The sequence below is a fragment of the Phyllostomus hastatus genome, unplaced genomic scaffold (assembly GCF_019186645.2).
Source record: "Phyllostomus hastatus isolate PE091 unplaced genomic scaffold, TTU_PhHast_1.1 phas_contig_36, whole genome shotgun sequence".
Classification (NCBI taxonomy): domain Eukaryota; kingdom Metazoa; phylum Chordata; class Mammalia; order Chiroptera; family Phyllostomidae; genus Phyllostomus; species Phyllostomus hastatus.
In genome coordinates, this window is record NW_025333862.1 from 5596098 (window position 1) to 5616710 (window position 20613).

The window sequence follows — 20613 nt, forward strand, 5'->3', positions numbered from 1 at the left end:
CACTTATACAGCTGAGTAAACATAGTGAACCAAGAGGGGTAGAGGTGAAATAAATAGGTTTTTCTCCTTGGGCAACCTGATCATTAAATTTTATGGAATACCGTGGAGATTTTTTTTTAAGATTTTATTTATTTTTAGAGAGAGGGGAAGGGAAAAAGAGAGGGAGAGAAACATCAGTGTGTGGTTGCCTCTCACACACCCCCTACTGGGGACGTGGCCTGCAACCCAGGCATGTGCTCTGACTGGGAATCAAACTGGTGACCCTCTGGTTTGCAGGCCCACACTCAATTCACTGAGCTACACTAGCCAGGGCCCGTGGAGAATCTTACATCTTCTAACTATGTCCTCAGATCAGTCCAAAAGCAGGCCACTGCCTACAGGACAATGAAGGGCAGAAAGGCCTCATGTAAGATGGGACACAGTATCCTGAAGACAGAAGAACAGAAGACAGACCACATGAAGAATTGAAACTGGAGATAATAGGTAAAAGTGAGGAACCCCAACACACTGTAGCAATAGCTAGGGAAAGTGAATTAGGAAAACCATCTTGGAGTAATTTTGGCTCATTAGCAATAACAAAAGAGCAAACCATCAGTTACTGCTGAAGGGCCTTCCTTGACCTCTGACTCTTTCCCCTGCTTGTTTGGTCACTTGGCTTTTCTGTCCAGAGGAGAAAGCCGTGGTGGTCTCCATCCCACAGCTCTGTTTCGGCCCTTCCTTCAGTCTCAAAGAACATTCTGCAGAGAATGCTGGTTTTCTTTGGGCCACAGACCAGCTGAGTGGTTGGGCGGGCATCTTGCCTCAAATACAGAGACTTCTCTAGGGAAGGGTCACAATGGTCTCTCCATGTTCCAAATAATTTTACCTAAGAGGTGGCATCCAAATGATAGGATCTAATTGTTTTAGTATAATCACATTTTGAATCATGCAAATAGTTTCTTCTTCCTTATTGTTTTCCCTTTTCTCTATGGGTATGGACATAGAGAGGAATTAGTTATATTGCAACTTCTTCTTTAGTTTCAGGCCTATCATTTTCACCAATTGAAAGATAAAATCCAAAAGGGCTGGCAGGCCAGCTACTAGCAATGCTTGAAAAGGTCATATATCTTGAGTCACCAAATGGGAAAAGAAAGCATATTCAATTTTTTTACATTTTTTTGTTCAAGTACAGTTTTCTGCCTTTTCCCCCCACCCCCCCCACTTCCCTCCCCTGTTTCTACCCACCCCCACCTTGTTATTGTCCATGTAGCATATTCAATTTTTTTAAATGGTCACATTTCCAAATAGTATTTGGGATGTTACATCAAGTACTGAATTGGTACTAGGTAGCTGGTACTTACTAGTAAATTAAAGATAAGCAGAAAAACATTCACCTTCACTTTTAAAGAGGCTATTTTTTTTTTAAAGTACAGTCTCCACTTCCACAATGCTCTTGAACAACCAGCATAGGATAACACTTCAACAAACTCACATAAGTGGCCAATAACTACCACGAATACAAGATTTATTTTTCATTTATTTATAATATTTCAGGGGTTTGAACCAGTGCATAAAAATCAATTTTCTTCTCATATAAAGTGAATCTGTTAATCCACTATTATCTTCAGAATCATTATAATAAAAACTCTACCTGAAAAGGGTAATACAAAAGAGAACTTCAAGGTCTCAAAAGTTGTGCAAAAGTTATAATAACTGGCATTAAAAACAAAAACAAAAAAACTGAACAACTACTGAAAGCTTGGCTCTCATTCTTTTTCTGATATTTGGCTTCTAATCTCTCCCTCAGGACAGTGGTTTTTAAAGTCCGGTGTGCACCAGAATCACCTGGAGAACAAACAGGAGAGGCCTGGGTCTCTGCCACGTGGTACCAAGCTCTCCAGCAGGGCTTTGTTTTCAAACCAGACTGATCGAAGTCACCTGGGAAGCTTTGAAAAATAGCAAATTCCCAGGCTTCACCCCCAGAAATGTTCATTCAGTAGGTTTGAGGTTGGGACCCAGCAATCTTCAAACCCTACCTGACTTAGCAGTTAAATAAGCTAATGATTTTCTATCTACTTCCACTCCCAGACATAAGTCTGTACATAATATTCATTTCCTGTGGCTGTTAAGTGCTAGTCACCCAGATTGCTCCTAAGCAAGTTGCCCCACAGGGTTTTGTTGTAGTAACCTCTCCCTCTTCCATTCACAACCTCAGAGCTGCAAGAAACAGGCAGCCAGGTGCCACTGGCAGCATTATGCATCAAGACATCAGCCCAGAAACCTGCCAACCCTGCCCCTACCCTCTGGCGGGGAGACAATTAGACCCTGATGTGAGAAGTAATTTCTTTTTGGAAAGAGCAGCTCTCATCATACAAAATAGATAGTTTAAAAGTTTGATTACTCTTTTTTTAACCCTCACCTGAGGATATGTTTATTGATTTTGAAAGAGAGAGAGAGAGAGAGAGAGAGAGAGAGAGAGAGAGAGAGAGAGAGAGAGAGAGAGAGAGGCTGGCTCCCATACGTGCCCCAACCAGGGGATTGAACCTACATCATTTGTGTATGTGTGTGTGCGCGCGCACACATAGGACAATTCTCCAACCAACTGAACCATCTGGCCAGGGTAAGTGTGACTATTCTTAAAGCCAAGACAAGAGAAAGCTACCGTATTTTTCAGACTATAAGACACACTCCTGCCCCCAAAATTTGGGAGGAATAATGGTTGTTAATGCTGCTGTTGAGTTCTGTTTACATTTACATTGGTGAAATATTATGTTATTAAGTATTTTACCACATTTTTTGCTTAAAAAATTTTTTTTCCTATTTTCCTCCTCTAAAACCCAGGTGTGTTTTATGCTCTGAAAAAATACGGTAATTATGAGTTTAGAAGCTTCAAAAATACAGTGACTTTTGAGTCACCTCCAGTAGCCTGAAACTCAAAGATATCCAGCACCACTCCTTCTGCATCTCAGAATCAGATTGTTACAGTAAATTCAAACTCCAAGACAGAAAGAATCTGAAAGCCTGACCTGCGAGAAATTTGGGAAATGACCTTTGATTTTATTTTCCTCTCAATCTGAAGTCATATCAGATTGATAGCTCAACATACATCAGATGGAAATATAAGCTCAAAGGCAGTAGAGAATTATGATCCTTAAGACACAAATACTGATTTCTGATCCTTCTCACAAAGTCCCAGATCGCAAATTGAGTGACGAGGTGATCTTATACAAGAGGCACTACCTGGCCCACATGAGCCAGCAGCAAGTGAGAACCAAGTTTCGGGAGATGTAGAAATGCACCTGGGTCCCAGGTGTCATTTCTTGGTGATGATGGCCCTCCTTCCTGGACAGTCAGCAGGAGACAGTTCAAATGTACTTAATTAAATTGCTGAGTGGGCATCCAAAGGGAAGGGACTAGAACTGGGAGGGAAAGCATGCAGAACACTCCTAGCAGCAGCCCCAGCTGGAGGAGGGTTTGGTTTGTAGGTTGATGTAGTCCCCTTGGGTGGACAAAGACAACTCTTCTCTGAAATTGCTCATCATCTTTTCGATGAGGACTCTGAAAAACAAATATAAGTAACTCTGAAAAGCTGGATTGAGGAAAGGGAGAAACAGCACACATTGTCTGTCTTAACACCAAATGCCATTTCAGGAAAGCCACAAGGTTTGTCCCCAGTTACTGCAGAAGAGAGGGCAGCGTCCCTGACCTTCAGAAGCTGGTATTCCAGTCTGCTCTTATTTGCTCACAAACAAGAAGAGAAGGTCCAGTGGGCTGCAGGGGAAGATGGGCACATCTGTGTGCCCATGAGCTACTCACCTCATGGCCTCATTAATATTTTTGTTCTCCTTGACTGATGTTTCTGTCCATCCTATGAAACCGTTCTCCTTACTGAACCGGTCAACCTGGTCTCGGCTCACTGCCCAAGGGGACAGATCACACTGGCAAGGACAGTAAATAAAAAGCAACACCATAAACTTCCTGGGAATAGGAACATAGCTCAGACACCTGTGGATTTAAAACCTTTCCACCAGACTTCCGGCCAAGATGGAAGCATAAGAAGACACACTGTGCCTCCTTGTACAACCAAGATAGGGACAATTTAGAAACAGAATAACAACCAGAACTGACAGAAAACGGAACTGTATGGAAGTCAGACAACCAAAGAGTTAAAATAGACATGTTCATCCAGACTGGTGGGAGGTGTGGAGTCAGGCAGCTGGGTGGAGAGGGGTCGCAGCACAAAGAGCAGTGGGACCGGGCACCTAAGACCACAGTGGGCAGACCCTGGGCGCGCAGGCGGTAGCTGGCAGACCCCGGGCCCAGGGGGGCAACGGGCAGACCCAGCGAGGCAGTGATTGTGAAGGGAGGTACTGCATGCCAGGCGGCTAGCTGACCGGGTGGTCCCAGGGTCCCAGCGCTGAGAAATAGAGCCTCGGGGCACTGTTTGGAAGTACCTGTGGGGGTTGAGGCACAGGGAGAGACGCCCAGCCTCATGGGAGAGTTCATTGCAGAGACCCACAGGGGTCCTGGAACATACACAAGCCCACTCACATGGGAACCAGCACCAGAAAGGCCCAGTTAGCTTGGGGGAAGCTGCAGAAGGGACTGAAATCCCACAGAGAGAGAGAAGCAAGCGCCATTGTTTCCTCTCAGACCCCGCCTCCCATACAACGTCACAACCCAGAAACCAGGTTAACTGACCCTGGTGAACACCTAAGGCTCCACCTCTCATAACTAACAGGTGTGACAAGACAAAAAAAAAATAGCCCAAATGGAAGAACAAATCAAAGATCCAGAAAAAATACAATTAGGTGACCAAGAGATATAGCCAACCTATCAGATGCACACTTCAAAGCACTGGTGATCAGGATGCTCACAGAATTGGTTGAATTCGGTCACAAATTAGATGAAAAATGAAGGCTACACTAAGTGAAATGAAGGAAAATGCACAGGGAACCAACAGTGATGGGAAGAAAACTGGGACTCAAATCATGGAGTGGACCAGAAGGAAGAAACAAACAAACAAAAAGAAAAGAATGAAACAACAAGAATTCAAAAAAATGAGGAGAGGCTTAGGAACCTCCAAGACATCTTTAAATGTTCCAACATCTGAATTATAGGGGTGCCAGAAGGGGAAGAGGAAGAGCAACAAGTGGAAAACTTATTTGAACAAATAATAAAGGAGAATTTCCCCAATCTGGCAAAGGAAATAGACTTCTAGGAAGTCCAGGAAGCTCAGAGAGTCCCCAAGGAAGGCTAATTACATTAGCCAAGGTAAAAATGAAGGAGAGAATCCTAGAAACAGCAAGAGACAAGGAGACAGTCACCTACAAAGAAGTTCCCATAAGGCTGTCAGCTGATTTCTCAAAAGAGACCTTGCAGGCAAGAAGGGGCTGGAAAGAAGTATTCCAAGTCATGAAAGGCAAGGACCTACATCCAAGATTGCTCTATCCAGAAAGCTTTCATTTAGAATGGAAGGAAAGATAAAGTGCTTCTCAGATAAGGTCAAGTTAAAGGAGTTCATCATCACCAAGCCCCTAATATATGAAATGTTAAAGGGACTTATCTAAGAAAAAGAAGATAAAAAACATGTCTAGTAAAATGACAGCAAACACAATTATTAACAACCACATCTAACACAAAAACAAAAACAAACTAAGCAAACAACTAGAACAGGAACAGAAACACAGAAATGGAGATCACATGGAGGGTTAGCAACAGGGGAATGGGGCGGGGAGAAGGTACAGAGAATAAGTAGCATAGATGGTAGGTAGAAAATAGATGGGGAGGGCAAGAATAGTATGGAAAATGTAGAAGCTAAAGAACTTATGACACATGGACATGAACTAAAGGGGGGAATATGGGTGGGAGAGGGTGGAGGGGAATGAAGGGGGAGAAATGAGAGAACTGTAATAGCGTAATCAATAAAACATGTTAAAAAACAAAACAAAATAAAAAAAAAACCTTTCCACCAATGGCTAAGAAGAGCAGCATCTAAAATCTACATTCAACATTCTTCCTAAAGAAAGTCTCAACATCCCTTGAAAGGAGGTAGAGATGATTTTGCCAGCTCGTGAAGGGAAAGTGGATGTCCAGACCTGAAGAGCATTTTAGACAGCCTGTTGTCCCACCAAAGACTGCGGCCAGTGGCCATTTCCCTAGATTGACCACGTACCTTGTTGGCCAAGAGCAGACAGGGCACAGGCTTCCCATTGGGCAGTGTGAGCTTGCTGTCCAGGTCCTGTTTCCATTTCTGGCTGTTGCTGAAGGTAGTGGCATTGGTAACATCAAACATAATAACACAGGCAGAGGCATCCCGGTAGTATAGTCGTGTCATGGATGTGAAGCGCTCCTGTCCTGCGAGGAGACGGAAATTCTCTAGCAGGTGATCCTGGGAACCAGTCCCAAAGCTCCTTCTAACACCCTGCCTGCCCTTTCTGCCTTCACTGTGGGAGAGAAGGCAGTGTGCATGGTGCGTGAGTCCAGATGCTGTACCCAGATTCTCCAAGTCTAACTCCCTGCTCTGTCATTTACTATTTATGTGACTTTGGACAAGTTGAGCTTTCAATGGCTAATTATTTCCCATCTGTAAAGTGGGGACAGAAGAAGTAGCTTTATCATAGGGTCGTTGCAAGGAATAATGAGCCAGTGAACCTAAAATGTTTAGAAAAGTGCTTGACACATAATAAGGGTTAGCTATTATTATTGTCTCTATTTTCTGGGTAACTGGTTTCTCACCGAGGTTCGCTGAAAACCTGGAAAAAGCACACTTCTGCTGCTGTCGGAGCATCCACCCACAGCCTGGACCGTCCGCCACCTTGCCCGTCCCTCCACCTCCACAGATACTGCTTCACATTTATTTGTTTATTCAGGGCAAGACATCTGCAGAAAATACCTACAAAAGTTCTATGTCTATTCAGCTCATGCATCCTCAGAGCAGCTCCAATGACCTCTCCAGCTTCAAGAAAAAAGCTTCTGGTTTTACCGCTCCATTTTTTTCTCTGGGAGCTGGCTGGTTAAACCGAAATTTCGCCCCTTGTTCCTATTCAGTCTTCCCAGCGTACCTGCAATATCCCACAGCTGGAGCCTCACCATCTCTGAGTCAGACCACTGGAGAACCTTCAGAGCGAAATCCACTGAAAAAATATGTATAAATATATTGAATAAAATTTACCTTTAAACAACCCACAGAAAAACCTTAGATCAAATATGCAGTTACAACACTAGGGATACGCAACTCCTATTTATTTATTCATTTTAGTTTTAAGCCTTCAGTGAGCCGAGCCCACATTCATGTATCAAACATAGGACAGCTCATTTATACTCACTCTCAGAAGGGAGTTTTTTGCTCTTGCTCTCTTGTCAAACTGACTTATTTGATATTACTTCTCTCCAAGGTCGGAGATAGGAGGGTGGAGGTAATTACGAAAACAATTCCTAATCACAGCCAGGAGTGTCCAATCCTTGGCCAGAGGGCTGCATGCAGCCCAGGATGGTTATGAATGCGGCCCAACACAAAATCATAAATTTACTTAAAATCTTTTTCTTGCTCATCAGTTTTTGTTAGTGTTTGTGTATTTAATGCATGGCCCAAGACAACACTTCTTTTTCCAGTGTGGCCTGGAGATGCCAAAAGGTTGGACACCCTTATAATCTGGGGGATTTCGGGGATTTTCTCAGGGAAGGGATGATGGGTTTCTAGAAGAGGAAAATGAGGTAAGCGTGGTGGCTTTTGACGATTCCACATTCAGTTTCACTCTTGGTTTGTAATACAATTGTATTATGATAAAAATACACTCTAGGGGGAATTCTACATCCTCCATAAGACATAGAAATTATCTTGGGCAGGAATGGGATAAAGTGAAAAGGTCCCAGAGGACTCTCAGAAAGAAGACAAGGTATGGATGATGCTTAAGAGTTGTGCTGGCTCAGTTGGTTGGAGTGTTGTTCAGCATACCACAGACCCAAAGGTCGTGGTTCAGTTCCCGGTTGGGGATGGTGTGAGAAAGCAATCGATCAATGTTTTTCTTCCACATCAATGTTTTTTTTTCTTCTCTCTCTCTCTCCTTGCCTTCCTCTCTCTCTAAAAGCAATGAAAAAAATGTCCTCTGGTAAAGAAAAATAAAGTAAAAAAGTTGTGCTGGAATATACTACAACACACGCAGATGCTGAGGCCCTGTGAGTTAAGGCTCAAGGAGTATGCCAGTGGAAGAGAGCTTTTTGATAAGGAGAGAAATAGGATCATTTCTGAGGTTTGGAAATATATTCTTCCACATCTGTGACAGAAATAAAAGCTAGGGAGAATATAGAATAGATACTGAAAAAAAAATTAGCCAGAATCACGTATATTCTTCACTAAACTAGAGCAATTGCTAAAAATTATAGTGGGACATTTTTAAACCGAAGTAATGAAATAGAGACCCTCATATTATTTCGGAGTTGGGGGGCAGCGTGGTTCAAAACTTTAAACTTTTAATTTTGCTGGATGTTTCTTTTCTTTTTTAAAAGATTTTACTTATTTTTAGAGAGAGGGGAAGGGAAAGAGAGGGAAGAGAACATCAGTGTGTGGTTGCCTTTCGGGACCTTTCGTGGGTACAGGGGACCCACAGGGGACCCGGCCAGCAACCCAGGCAGGCACCCCAACTGGGAATCGAGCCAGCAACCCTTTGGTTCACAAGCCATGCTCAAGTCACAGCTATACCAGCCAGGGCTTGATAGATGTTCTTAAGAAGAATGTTTTAATTGCAATGTAAATGCTTGTTAACTTGTTAAAATTTTGTGATACCAGCACACATTTTCAAAATTTACATTGGTGCAGGTTTTTTCCCCTTAAAAATTTATTTTAATGGAGATAAATGTCTGTTACTCTCCCTCTTCACCAACTCTGCCCAGCTAAGCACTTTCTATTTAACAAAATGGCATTTCCAACATCTGAAAAAAAAAAAGAGTCCGAAGACCACACCTGTCAAGAAATAAATGAACTCTTAAGGTGTTCCCTCCCTCCCTTCCTCCCTCCCTCCCTTCCTTCCTCTCTAAACCAGTTCGAAAGAAAAAGGGGTGGGAAGATAGGTCAAAGACGTAGTGTATCTCACCTTCTTGAAGAATTCCTAGGTTGCCTTTATTTAAGCAATCAATGGGCAATAAACACCCCTCTCATCAGCCCTGATAAGCATCTGTTTGTGTGGCCTACAGGCTTTCCCACGCAGACATCCCCCAAAGGAAGCTAGGCCAGGTTAAATGCCTTCCTGCAACTGCCTGGAACTTCGTGAGGCGCAGGACAGCAGCCCCGGCTGGCACCTCACCAGGCCCTCCAGGGGGTCTCAGCTGCCTCTGCTGGTTTGAGATTCGCCCAGAACCGCCTAGGGATGCTGCATGCAGGAAGAGACCTGGGCTCCCCTCGTGGAGCGCAGCGACTGCTCATTTTCCCCTCCTCCCTTCCCTACACCTCATCTTCACATCTCCGCCCGGTCTCTTCTTGGGCAATCGGCTCAGGCTAGGAAATCCTAACTGAGGAAACCCAAAAGAGGCATGCAAATCACATACCCGCAGTTGGCCTCTCTAGGATCCCAGGCACGGAGGACAGACCCAACGACAACAGATCCCCAGCTCCCACCCCACTAGAGTTCACATCTTGAGTCCGAGGTCCGGGCCTCCTGTCCACCCCTCCCCGCCGCGACGTCTCACCTCCCACCGTGGACTTGTAGTGTTTGCTGAAGCTGTCCTGAGAGTATCTTTGCACCAGGGAAGTCTTGCCCACCGCGGCGTCCCCCACCACCAGCACTTTGAACAGGTGGTCGCGGCTGCCCATGGCTAGCTGGGTGGACTTCTGAGGGAGGCGGGAAGTGGGGGAGTCGCTGTTTTAACCCCTTTAGCTCCTGACCCCCTTCAAACTGAAGTTCGGCATTCCGCCCACCGCCTGTTGGGGACTGCTCTGACAAGAAAGCAAAAAGGGAAACTTGGCACTCAACCTTTACGCGCTTCCTCCCGGCGCGGCCGCAGCCTGGGTGGGGCACCGGGCGCAGAGCGCGAGCTCTGAGCCCCCAGCTGTTTGCACCTTCTCCCCGTCCCGGTTGGGCTTGCCGAGAAACGGAACGAGGCTTGGCGCTGTATCACCCGCCGGGACTTCCCCGGAGCGGCCCCAGCGAGCGACTAAGCGTGGTCCGCTTATTTCCCGGGTTTGGCAGAAGATGGGGGCCCTCCCTCCACAGAACAAACCAATCTCAGAGGAAGCAGCTGCTCACGCCTTCACTCCCGGACCCAGAAGGCGCAGTCTCTCTCGACCACTCCGCACGCGTCACGTGCAGCGTTGCTTAGAGAACTACATTTCCCAGTTTACCTCGCGGTGAAGAGAACCAGTCGAGTGCGAAGAGTGCCCGGGAGGGCCTCCTGGAAAGTGTAGTTTATGCAGGGTTTTTGTTGTTTTGCTTTTAAAAACTTACACGAAGTTTCAAGGCTTTCGACCTCTTTCAGGCTTTCGGAATTTTATTTTAAAATAATTCTGGAATAGAAAAGATTCTTAAAGGAGATTCGTTCCACATGATGTCAGCTGCCTGTCTGTCTCCGGATAGGTTTCTCATTATATTTAAAGGTTTTATGGAGCTAAGATTAAAAATTATTCCATAGATTCCCTAAATTATTCCACTAATATAAGATCAAGCCTCGTCACTCATGCTCCAAGTGAAGTCCGTTTTCTATTCTTTCAATTAGTTACACAATCCGAGGATCTTGTACATGCGAGGAACATCCGAGGAACATGACAGGAGCCAACTCTTACATTTCCTCCATGACCCCAATATCTTATCAATCAAGTTCAGGGACACTTGATCAAGAGGTTGACCCTTACAAAAACCCATGCTGCGAATGTTAGTTATTAGCATTAGTAAATGTTAATAATAATTATGCTAGCCACAGCAGTAAAGATAGACGGAAAACAAGAGTTCCTCATTCTCACTTCCACGATCCCTGGTACAGCTACACTGCTCATAGATCATTTGAGCTAGAAACTAATTTGGAAGATGGGGAAAGTCCTCCTCCATTTGTTGCTTCTGTTGCTCATGAATAATAATTACACTATAGTTTTGCAAATAATTTTGATTTTTCTACCAGTAACTTTTTTGACCCTCCTGTCCTTTAGGTAAGAGGTAAGGGGATAATGAGCTTCATGGTGAGCAGAATAAGCCCTGTTGCATATGCGTTTCTTGGGAATGGAAGCGAAAGCAGCAGGGCCATGGGAAAAGAGCCCTGCCCAGATTTCCTGACAGTGAGGCTACCACTCAAACGTTCTGTGAGGGAGAAACATCAGCGTGGTTCACAGCTTATTTAGCCCAAAATGTTTGTTACCCAGGTAGGAGAGGTCAGGCTGGGCTACTCATATTCCAGGATGTCTCAGACATCTTTCCAGTGGTCTTTTCTTACTTCCCGTTGGCTTTGAAGTAGTTGACCACTCCTTGAAATTTGTTTCTCACATGGCTTCTGTGACACTGTTCTTCCTCTATTGCCTTCTCTTTTTCTGATAATTACCTTTCTACCTTCATGGCTTCTTCCCAACCCATCCTCTGAATATAAATGAATATTTCCTTAGGTCCCTGAGCTGATCGTCCCTTTAAACTCTTTATTTAGTAAATTGCCATTGGCCCCAAATGTCTCTCTGAGTCTTGACTTTATTTATATATTTATTGCCAATCAATTGTGTTCAACTGCCGTAAAGGTATATCTGCGTGGAAGTCCTGCCACAGCCTCCCTCTCACGACGTCACCACGAAAGCAGCTGCTTTCCTCCCCTTTCCCATTTCTGTCACTGTCCGCATTATGTCTTCCCTCCACTCAGGTTTTAGACCTCATGCATTTTTTAAAAAGATTTATTTTGTTGTAGGAGGAATACTCAACATTGGATCTACATTGGATCTACACTTTTAACAACTTTTTAAAAAAGATTTTATTTAGTAATTTTTAGAGAGAGTGGAAGGGTGGGAGAAAGAGAGGGAGAGAAACATCAGTGTGTGGTTGCCTCTCACGTGCCCCCTACTGGGGACCTAGCCTGCAACCCAGGCATGTGCCCTGACTGGAAATGTACCAGTGACCCTTTGGTTCACAGGCTGGTGCTGAATCCACTGAGCCACACCAGCCAAGACTCCCTTCCCCAGCTCTTAACAACCACTATTCCATTTTTTGATTCTATAAATTTGACTATTTTAGATACCTTATCTAAGTGGAATCATGCAGTAGTTGTCTTTCTGTGACTTGGTTGTTTCGCGTAGCATAATGTCTGTAAGTTTCATCCATGTTGTTGCTTGTTGCATAATTTTTTTCTTTTTAAAAGCTGAGTAATAGTCCATGAATGCACATACCAGTTTTCTTTATCTGTCCATCTGTTGATGGACATTTAGGTTGTTTTCATATATCGGCCATTGTAAATAGTGCTAACTTGGGAGTTATGTGTCTTCAAGATCTGATTGTAATTATCTTGGACAAATACCCAGAAGTGGGATTGCTGGATCACAAGGTAGTTCTATTTTTAATTTTTTGAGGAACCTCCATACCATTTTCCATAATGGTGACACTATTTTGCATTCCCATCAACAGTGTGCAAGGGTTCCAATTTCTCCACATCCTCACCAGCAGTCGTCTTTTGGTTTTTCCATAATAGCCATCCTGATAGGTGTGAAGTGACATCCCATTGTGGATTTGATTTGTATTTCCCTGATGATTACTGATGATGAATATTTCTTCATATACCTGTTGGCTACTCGTATGTCTTCTTTGGAGAAGTCTGTTTAATCTTTAGCCAATTTTTCATCATGTTATTAGTCTTTTTTTACTACTGCAAAAAGAAAATTGAGAGTTATTAATGTTTCCTTTTACACACAGACCTGTGTAGCCCCCTCCCTTTAAAAAAGCCAGTCACCACATCCTACTGATTCTTCCTTCATAAACAGTTCTCCCACCCATTCTTTCAGCTTCATATCCAGTGCCACTTCCATGATCTCACACCTAGATCATCTTCGATGACCTGCTTTCCGGTCTCTGGGGTTATAATTTCTCCTGCCTTCAATTCATCCTACACAACTGACCCGAATGATTTCCCTAAAAAATCATTGTTTGTTCCTTCATTGTCTACCAACTATCCCCAAACTGGCCAACCTCCCTGAGCTAGTGTCCTGAGCTTTCCATGCACTGGCCCCATCCTGCCTAACCAACTTTAACTCATCTTATCTCAAACAGGAACTCTCCCACCCGCTAACAAGGTCAGATTCTTTATACTCTTTATTTTTTAAAATACATTTTATTGATTATGCCATTACAGTTGTCCCATTCCCCCCCTTCATTACCCTCCACCCAGCACAACCTCTCCCACCCACATTCTCCCCCTTTAGTTCATGTCCATGAACTAAAGTTCTTTAGCTTCTACATTTCCCATACTATTCTTACCCTCCCCCTATCTATTTTCTACCTACCATCTATGCTACTTATTCTCTGTACCTTTTCCCCCCCTCTCCTCCTCTCACTCTCCTGTTGCTAACCCTCCATGTGATCTCCATTTCTGTGTTTCTGTTCCTGTTCTAGTTGATTGCTTAGTTTGTTTTTGTTGTTTTAGGTGTGGTTGTTAGTAATTGTGAGTTTACTGTCATTTCACTATACATGTTTTTGATCTTCTTTTTCTTAGATAAGTCCCTTTAACATTTCATATATTAGGGGCTTGGTGATGATGAACTCCTTTAACTTGACCTTATCTGAGAAGCACTTTATCTTTCCTTCCATTCTAAATGAAAGCTTTCTGGATAGAGCAATCTTGGATGTAGGTCCTTGCCTTTCATGCCTTGGAATACTTCTTTCCAGCCCCTTCTTGCCTGCAAGGTCTCTTTTCAGAAATCAGCTGACAGTCTGATGGGAACTCTTTTGTAGGTGACTGTCTCCTTGTCTCTTGCTGCTTCTAGGATTCTCTCCTTCATTTTTACCTTGGGTAATGTAATTATGATGTGCCTTGGTGTGTTCCTCCTTGGGTCGAACTTCTTTGGGGCTCTCTGAGCTTCCTGGACTTCCTAGAAGTCTATTTCCTTTGCCAGATTGGGGAAATTCTCCTTTATTATTTGTTCAAATAAGTTTTCCACTTGTTGCTCTTCCTCTTCCACTTCTGGCACCCCTATAATTCAGATGTTGGAACATTTAAAGATGTCCTGGAGGTTCCTAAGCCTTTCCTCATTTTTTTGAATTCTTGTTGTTTCATTCTTTTCTTTTTGTTTGTTTGTTTCTTCCTTCTGGTCCACTCCATGATTTGAGTCCCAGTTTTCTTCCCATCACTGTTGGTTCCCTGTGCATTTTCCTTCATTTCACTTAGTGTAGCCTTCATTTTTTCCTCTAATTTGCGACCGAATTCAACCAATTCTGTGAGCATCCTGATCACCAGTGCTTTGAAGTGTGCATCTGATAGGTTGGCTATCTCTTGGTTGCTTAGTTGTATTATTTCTGAAGCTTTGATCTGTTCTTCCATTTGGGCTATTTTTTTTTGTCTTGTCACACCTGTTAGTTATGAGGGATGGAGCCTTAGGTGTTCGTCAGGGCGGGGCTACCCAGTTGCTGGGTTGTGACTCTGTATGAGGGGGTGGGGTCTGAGAGGTAACAATAGTGCACATGTTCTGCTCTCCGTTGGATTTCAGGTCCCTCCGCTGCTTCTGCCCAGCAAACTGGGCCCTCTGGTGCTGATTCCGGGGTGGGTGGGCCTGTGTATGTTCCAGGCCCCTATGGGTCTCTCCAACAAATTCTCCTGTGAGGCTGGGCGTCTCTCCCTGCGCTTCAACCCCCACAGGTGTTTTCAATCAGTGTTTTGAGGCTTTATTTCTGGGCTCTGGGACCCAGGGTTGTGTGGTCTGTCTTGCTCTCCAGTTTCGCCTGGTTTATCTGCGTGTGAATGTGGGACCTCCTGGTCAGCCAGTCACCTTGTGTGCAGTGCCTCACTTCACAGTCGCTGCCTCGCTGGGTCTGCCCATTGCCACCCCGCATGCAAGGTCTGCCAGCCGCCGCCTGCGTGCCGAGGGCCTGCCCGCTGCTGTGTCGTGCGCCGGGGTGCCTTGTGTGCCTGGTGCCACCAATTTTTTTGCCGACCCTTCTCCGTTCCTCCTACCTGTCTGGATGAATAAGTCTATTTTAACTCCTTAGTTGTCGGACTTCCATACAGTTCAATTTTCTGTCAGTTCTGGTTGTTATTTTGTTTCTAAATTGTTGTTGTCCTATTTTGGTTGTGTGAAGAGGCACAGTGTGTCTACCCATTCCTCCATGTTGGCTGGAAGTCCCTTTTATACTCTTTAAAAGACCAATTTCATTTTTCACTTGGTGTCTTTGCCTAGGGTGCTTCACCTATCAGAATACCCTTCAGGCTTTGTTTTTTCACCAGTATTTTACCACAGTTGAAGTTCTTAAGGGCTCTAATTAAATATGGACATTCTGATTCTGTAGGGCTCGGGGAGGGCGCACAGGCATCTGCGTTTTTCTCGAGTACTCAGGTGATTCCTAGACAAGTTTCCACTTTGAAAAATGCTGCTTTAAGACCTGACCTAAGTATTAACTTACTTATAAACAGTTCCTTTATTATTGCAGCCCTGATTCATTATATAGCATTTATAATATGTTTGAATTGTGGTTGCTTAACTATGTTAACTATGTAACAGTTTATAGTTATTTCATTTATAAGCAAACAGCATATTGCAAAGTAAACACAGACTTCAAATACAAAAACTTGGCCCAGTGTCTGTGAGAGAAACTACTCAAAGCTTCCCTAATCAGAAAGGTGAGGAGTGAAGATTTAAGAGGGAAGATTAGCAAGTTCCTAGAGTTCCCCCCAAGTCCGACCATTCCTTTGGTGGGGGTGGGGTGTATTTCTTCAATAGTAAGTTGCAGTTTCCCAGAGAGAGTTTAATACAAGAAAGGAAAAGCACGCTCAGAGTGCTAAACAACTGATTTGCGCGTACGTGACTGGAACACCATTCTTGGGAAGCTGGCAGAAGTGGTCAGCTTACTCTGTTACTGTCACATTCCCTATAGGTGTCTGCCTCTCCTTTGTATTTCTCCCTCTTCATTTTGAAAAATTTCAAACCCATGGAAAAGATAAAAGAAGAGTACAATGCATGTCAGTGTGTCCTTCAGCTGGATTTCCAAAGACTAGCATAGCACTCTGCCGTGTCTGCTTCGTCTCTGTGTGTGTTCAACAGTTTGAAAGTGCATCACACTGAATACTTCAGCAACAGCTCCTACCCCTGAAGTTCTTCTGCAAAACCATATCTGAGAAAATCAACATTAGCTCAATAATATCAGAAACAGTTTACATTTACATCTATCCATAGCCTTCAGAGTATTTTTTTCACAGCCATCCAGAATACACGCTTCATGCATTACATTTGGTTGTTTTATTTTTCAGTCTTTTAAAATCTAGAACTATGCTGCGTCCAGTAGCCATGTGTGGTTATTTCAATTACCGAATTTTTCAGACCATAAGATACACCTAGGTTTTAGAGGAAAATAGGAAAAAAAATTTGAAGCAAAAAATGTGGTACAATATTTAATAACATAAATAATATACTATTCACCAATGTAAATGTAAACAGGTCTCAACAGCAGCATCAATAACCATTATTCCTCCCAAATTTGGTGGAGGAGAGTGTGCCTTATAGTCCAAAAATATGGTAATTAAAATTAAATAAATTTAAAAATGAGCTCATCAGTCACACTGGCCACATTTCAAGTGCTTGATTGACACATGTGGCTAGTGGCTACTGTATTGGACAGTGCAGATATGCAGATATAGACGAGTCCAGGCTAGTTGTCTTGAAGAAAGTCCCACATTCTGGATCATCTGATTGTTTTCTCAAAATGGGATTCTGGCAAGACCCTTTTGTAGAGGATGCAGTGTATATCTTATTACGTTGCTAATTTATGGAGGTGGTGGGTGATGCCTACAGTATGAATTCAGTAAATACTAAAGGAGTGACCCAGCACCAACAATCTCCTAAGAACTCGGGAGCTTGACTTCAAATAGAGGAGAAAGAGCTTATACGATCTCCAGAGCCTCCAGCACTGCCTGCGCCCAGAGCAGAAAGGTGCTTGTAACATGAAATGGAGACTGAAGTGACACAGCAAGTGGCCTGGCAGCATGGAGCAGGATGAGCCCAGAGAAGGGTGCGGCCAAGGGCTACAGCTATCAGCCCCTAACTCCAGGCTCACTGAAATAATCTCAACTTCCTGGTGATTGCGTTGGGCACAGGAGGCAGTTTGGTGAGAAGCTTGTGACCCAGCTGAGCATTCAGCCGGAAGGCTCAGTAGCAAGGTGCCCTGGGAAACACTCTGCAGAGAGACAGGGGCTGGCAGGCTCACAGAGCAGCTGGCAGATCACTCCTCTGTGGGCCCCTGCCCAGGAGTCGGGGGCTCGCTCTGAGGCTGTGACTACCTAGGAGAAACATCAAACTCTAGTTTTTACTGCTTTTGTTGCCATATTTGCCTCCTTCCATGGATACGCTTTCTTTCTACCCCAAATAAGCAGCAGGGAAAGAAGAAGGAAAAGGGTGGAAGCGAGAAGGGAAATTTTGGTATAAAAAACCGTGTGGTCCCACTGTCAGTGTGGCACTGGGAAAGTCCCATCTGTAAAATGAAGGTGTTCCCGTTCAACACAGATAATTCTGTTCTGCTTTCCTGTATCTTCTGAACTTTGTAAGAGGAGAGAACGGCAAAGATTATTGTATCTATGGGCCATCTTAGTCACCCCCGGACACCCTCATCCCCCCAAAACTGGAAATGCCATCGTCTTCCCAGCCTTCTCAGAGCTCAGCTCTAAATCAGCATTAGCGAGAGGAGCCCAGGCAGCACACTGGGCTGAATGACCGTAGAAACATATCTGAAGAAGGAACATGTGGAACTGAAGGGAAGCTGGTCAGCAGCAAAGACAGGAGCTGCTGAGAGAACACAGCCACACCTCTGGGCTCTGTTTGGCAGAGTCCAGGGTCTTATGGGGAAACAAGGAGACTCATGCAGCTGACTAACAGGGCCTGATGCCATTCTGTTTTCAAGTTATAGTACTAACATCTCTGTTAGGATTGCAAACACTCCAGGCACCTTCTGAGCCTCTGCCTTGCTGTGCAGCTGCTTCCAGGAAGTGGGTGTGCCGGTCAGGCTGTCGTGTCTGTTGGGCCCCCTTGCCGTCTGGGATTATGCACAGGCCTCTGTGAGTCTGTGGGTCCAAATCAGCCTCCCTGAGGTGATTTCTGGGTGGCATTGAGTCTCAGCCCTGAGGATGAGGCCAGCTCAGAGTCATGAGACACTCACCCAAAGGAGACCCATCTGTGGAGCTGGCTGGCCTTCCTCACTGCACAGCTTTGTCCACCTCCGGCTGCACCCTTGTCACCAATGAGTAGAATCCAAGGCAGGTCCAGGTCTATTCACTTGTTCATCCACTAGTTCCTTCATATCATCCCAAATTGTAAATTCTGAGTGTTTCTCTTCTCATGTTGCTACCACTACCAATTCAATCAACATTATATGACAATAAAAGCTTCTATTTATTGAATCTTTTGCCTGTCCAACAGCCCCACTGTGAAGGCATTATTGTCCCACTCTGCAGATGGGACCACTGGGCATCAGAAGAGGCTAATAATGGCCACCCACTCAGAGAGCTGGGATTCAAATCTATGTTTGTCTACCTCTAAAGCTTATGCTTGATTGTTATCTTTGTTTATTTTATTTTAAAATTTTATTGATTTATTTTAGAAAGAGGGGAAGGAAGAGAGAAATAAAGGGAGAAAAATATCAATTGGTTGTCTCTGGAATGCACCCAACCAGGGACCTGGCCCACAACCCAGGCAGGTGCCCTTATTGGGAATTGAACCAGTGACCCACCAGTTCACAGGGCAGTGCTCAATTTACTGAGCCACACCAACCAGGGCATTTTGTTATTATTTTTAAAATTAAACTGCATGAAGACACCAGAGAGACTTCTGAGAACACGAGGATAGCATTGTTGGTGTGCTTTCCAAGAATTTCCTCCTTCCAAAAGAGGACATCAGCTGGATTCTTATTTATTGAGGTAAAAAATAAATAAATAAATAAAGACCCTGCCTTGTTTGGAGAAGGCAGCCTGGCAGTCGTGTCTGGTTGGAGTAGAATTCTTGCAAGGCTCTGGGGTGTCCCAGAGGACTCAGGCTGCCAGCTTTGACCCCGATACAGAAAAAAGATAACCTAGATGCTAAGCAAAGCAAGAGATGGAGAACACAGAAGCATGGGGGCCACACGACACATGGTCCTGTCCACCATAGCATGGCGATCACGGGGAAGGAGGGTCAGGAGCTGTGTCCCCGCTTTGGGAGTGGTTCCCCCAAGTACCTCAGGCAATGGTGACATCTCCGTCCTACTTTCCTGAACCTGTACAGAAGGATGGTTTGGTTTTGGGTCTGGCAATCAGGAGATCTTGGTTTATATTTCATATTTGACACCTGGGGTAGGTTATTTATTCTCTGAAAACTTTATCTTTACATGGATTTCTAATTTTTTAAAAAAGATTTTATTTTTTAGAGAGAGGGGAAAGGAGGGAGAAAGGGAGGGAGAGAAATACTGATGTGTGGTTGCCCCTTGCACGTCCCCAACCGGGGACCTGGCCTGTAACCCAGGCATGTGCCCTGACTGGGAATTGAATCTGAGACCCTTTGGTTCACAGGCTGGCACTCAATCCACTGAGCCACACCAGACAGGGCTATTTCCATGGATCTCTAACTCCTACGTACCAAATACTTCATTTCAGAATGATTTCTGAGGTACTCAACAGCTTAGGTAATGTCCTTGAAACTCACGTGACAGTGTGTGGCAGTCGAGGACAGATAAACAGGGGCGTCCCGGGCAGGCCACAGTTGGGAGCTCCCTAAGAGCAATGCTCTCTGTGTGCTTGTCCAACTGTCTTTGATAGGAGCTAAGAGAAGATAATTTCTACTGTGGTAGAAATAAGGAATTTATTCTAATATGTTCAAATAAGGAATTAATGCCATGCATTGAATATAACACATGTAAACTTACTTGGAATTATTTCTCACTTAAAAAAAATCACCCATAGCTAGAGAGTATTAGTTACCCACAATTTCTGTTTTCTAGTTTTAGGGTTTTTAGAACATTTAAAAAAACTTTCCAAGCCAGACATTTTCTAGGGAGCTTATATTTAGTTAATGTAATATAATACCGTGTCATGCAGTAAACAGTACTATACTGTGTTTATTCTGCTTCTGAATTTTAGCTGGAGGAGACAGCAAACTTGAGGAGTCTGTCAGCTGGCTGATCTCAAGGCTGGCGGTGTTGCCTGCAATTATGTTGCAAAAATATCAGCAGAGAGAGGCTGGCGTGGGGGAGGCGTGTTTTTAAATGTCCAGAAGACGCTGGCTCTGTCGGTAGACAATGACATTTTGCAGTAATTCAAGGTGTCTCATGAGCAAGACTAAGACAACACACAGGCCCGTGTTCCGTCCATTTCGGGAACGTGTCCGTGTTCTGCAGACAGGGGCACCATGGCCAGCGGTTCCACCAAGCTTCAGGCACCGTGGGAGGGCCCAGGGCTGAGAGAGAGAGAAACCTGGGTGTGGACACAGGCCCGTGGGCAAGACACGGAGCTCCTCTG

General features: G+C 44.3%; 1 protein-coding gene across 5 annotated transcripts; it reads right to left on the reverse strand.

Annotated features, from left to right (window-relative positions):
• Positions 1–1498: 1498 nt before the first annotated feature.
• RAB29 (RAB29, member RAS oncogene family) lies at positions 1499–10281 on the reverse strand. 5 transcript variants are annotated; one of them, XM_045841582.1, is made up of 6 exons: positions 10195–10281; positions 9664–9910; positions 7044–7115; positions 6155–6336; positions 3796–3917; positions 1499–3537 (listed from the first exon to the last, which is right to left on the reverse strand). In XM_045841582.1, the coding sequence occupies exons 2-6, from the start codon at positions 9785–9787 to the stop codon at positions 3426–3428; spliced, it is 612 nt and encodes a 203-aa protein (XP_045697538.1). In that variant the 5' UTR covers positions 9788–9910; positions 10195–10281; the 3' UTR covers positions 1499–3425. The 5 variants fall into 5 exon arrangements, with proteins under 5 accessions (XP_045697538.1, XP_045697541.1, XP_045697539.1 ...); XM_045841585.1 differs by having other exon boundaries at positions 9664–9805; positions 10195–10260; XM_045841583.1 differs by having other exon boundaries at positions 9664–9905; positions 10195–10259.
• Positions 10282–20613: the final 10332 nt, after the last annotated feature.

What these genes read in the sequence shown, in the direction of transcription:
- RAB29 (XM_045841582.1), bottom strand. Translation starts at nt 9,787, where the DNA reads ATGGGCAGCCGCGACCACCTGTTCAAAGTGCTGGTGGTGGGGGACGCC. An exon ending in CTACAAGTCCACGGTGGGAG is followed by an intron (nt 7,116 to 9,663) that starts GTGAGACGTCGC and finishes ATATTTTTTCAG; the next exon opens with TGGATTTCGCTCTGAAGGTT. An exon ending in GTCTGCTCTTGGCCAACAAG is followed by an intron (nt 3,918 to 6,154) that starts GTACGTGGTCAA and finishes TGTCCTTGCCAG; the next exon opens with TGTGATCTGTCCCCTTGGGC.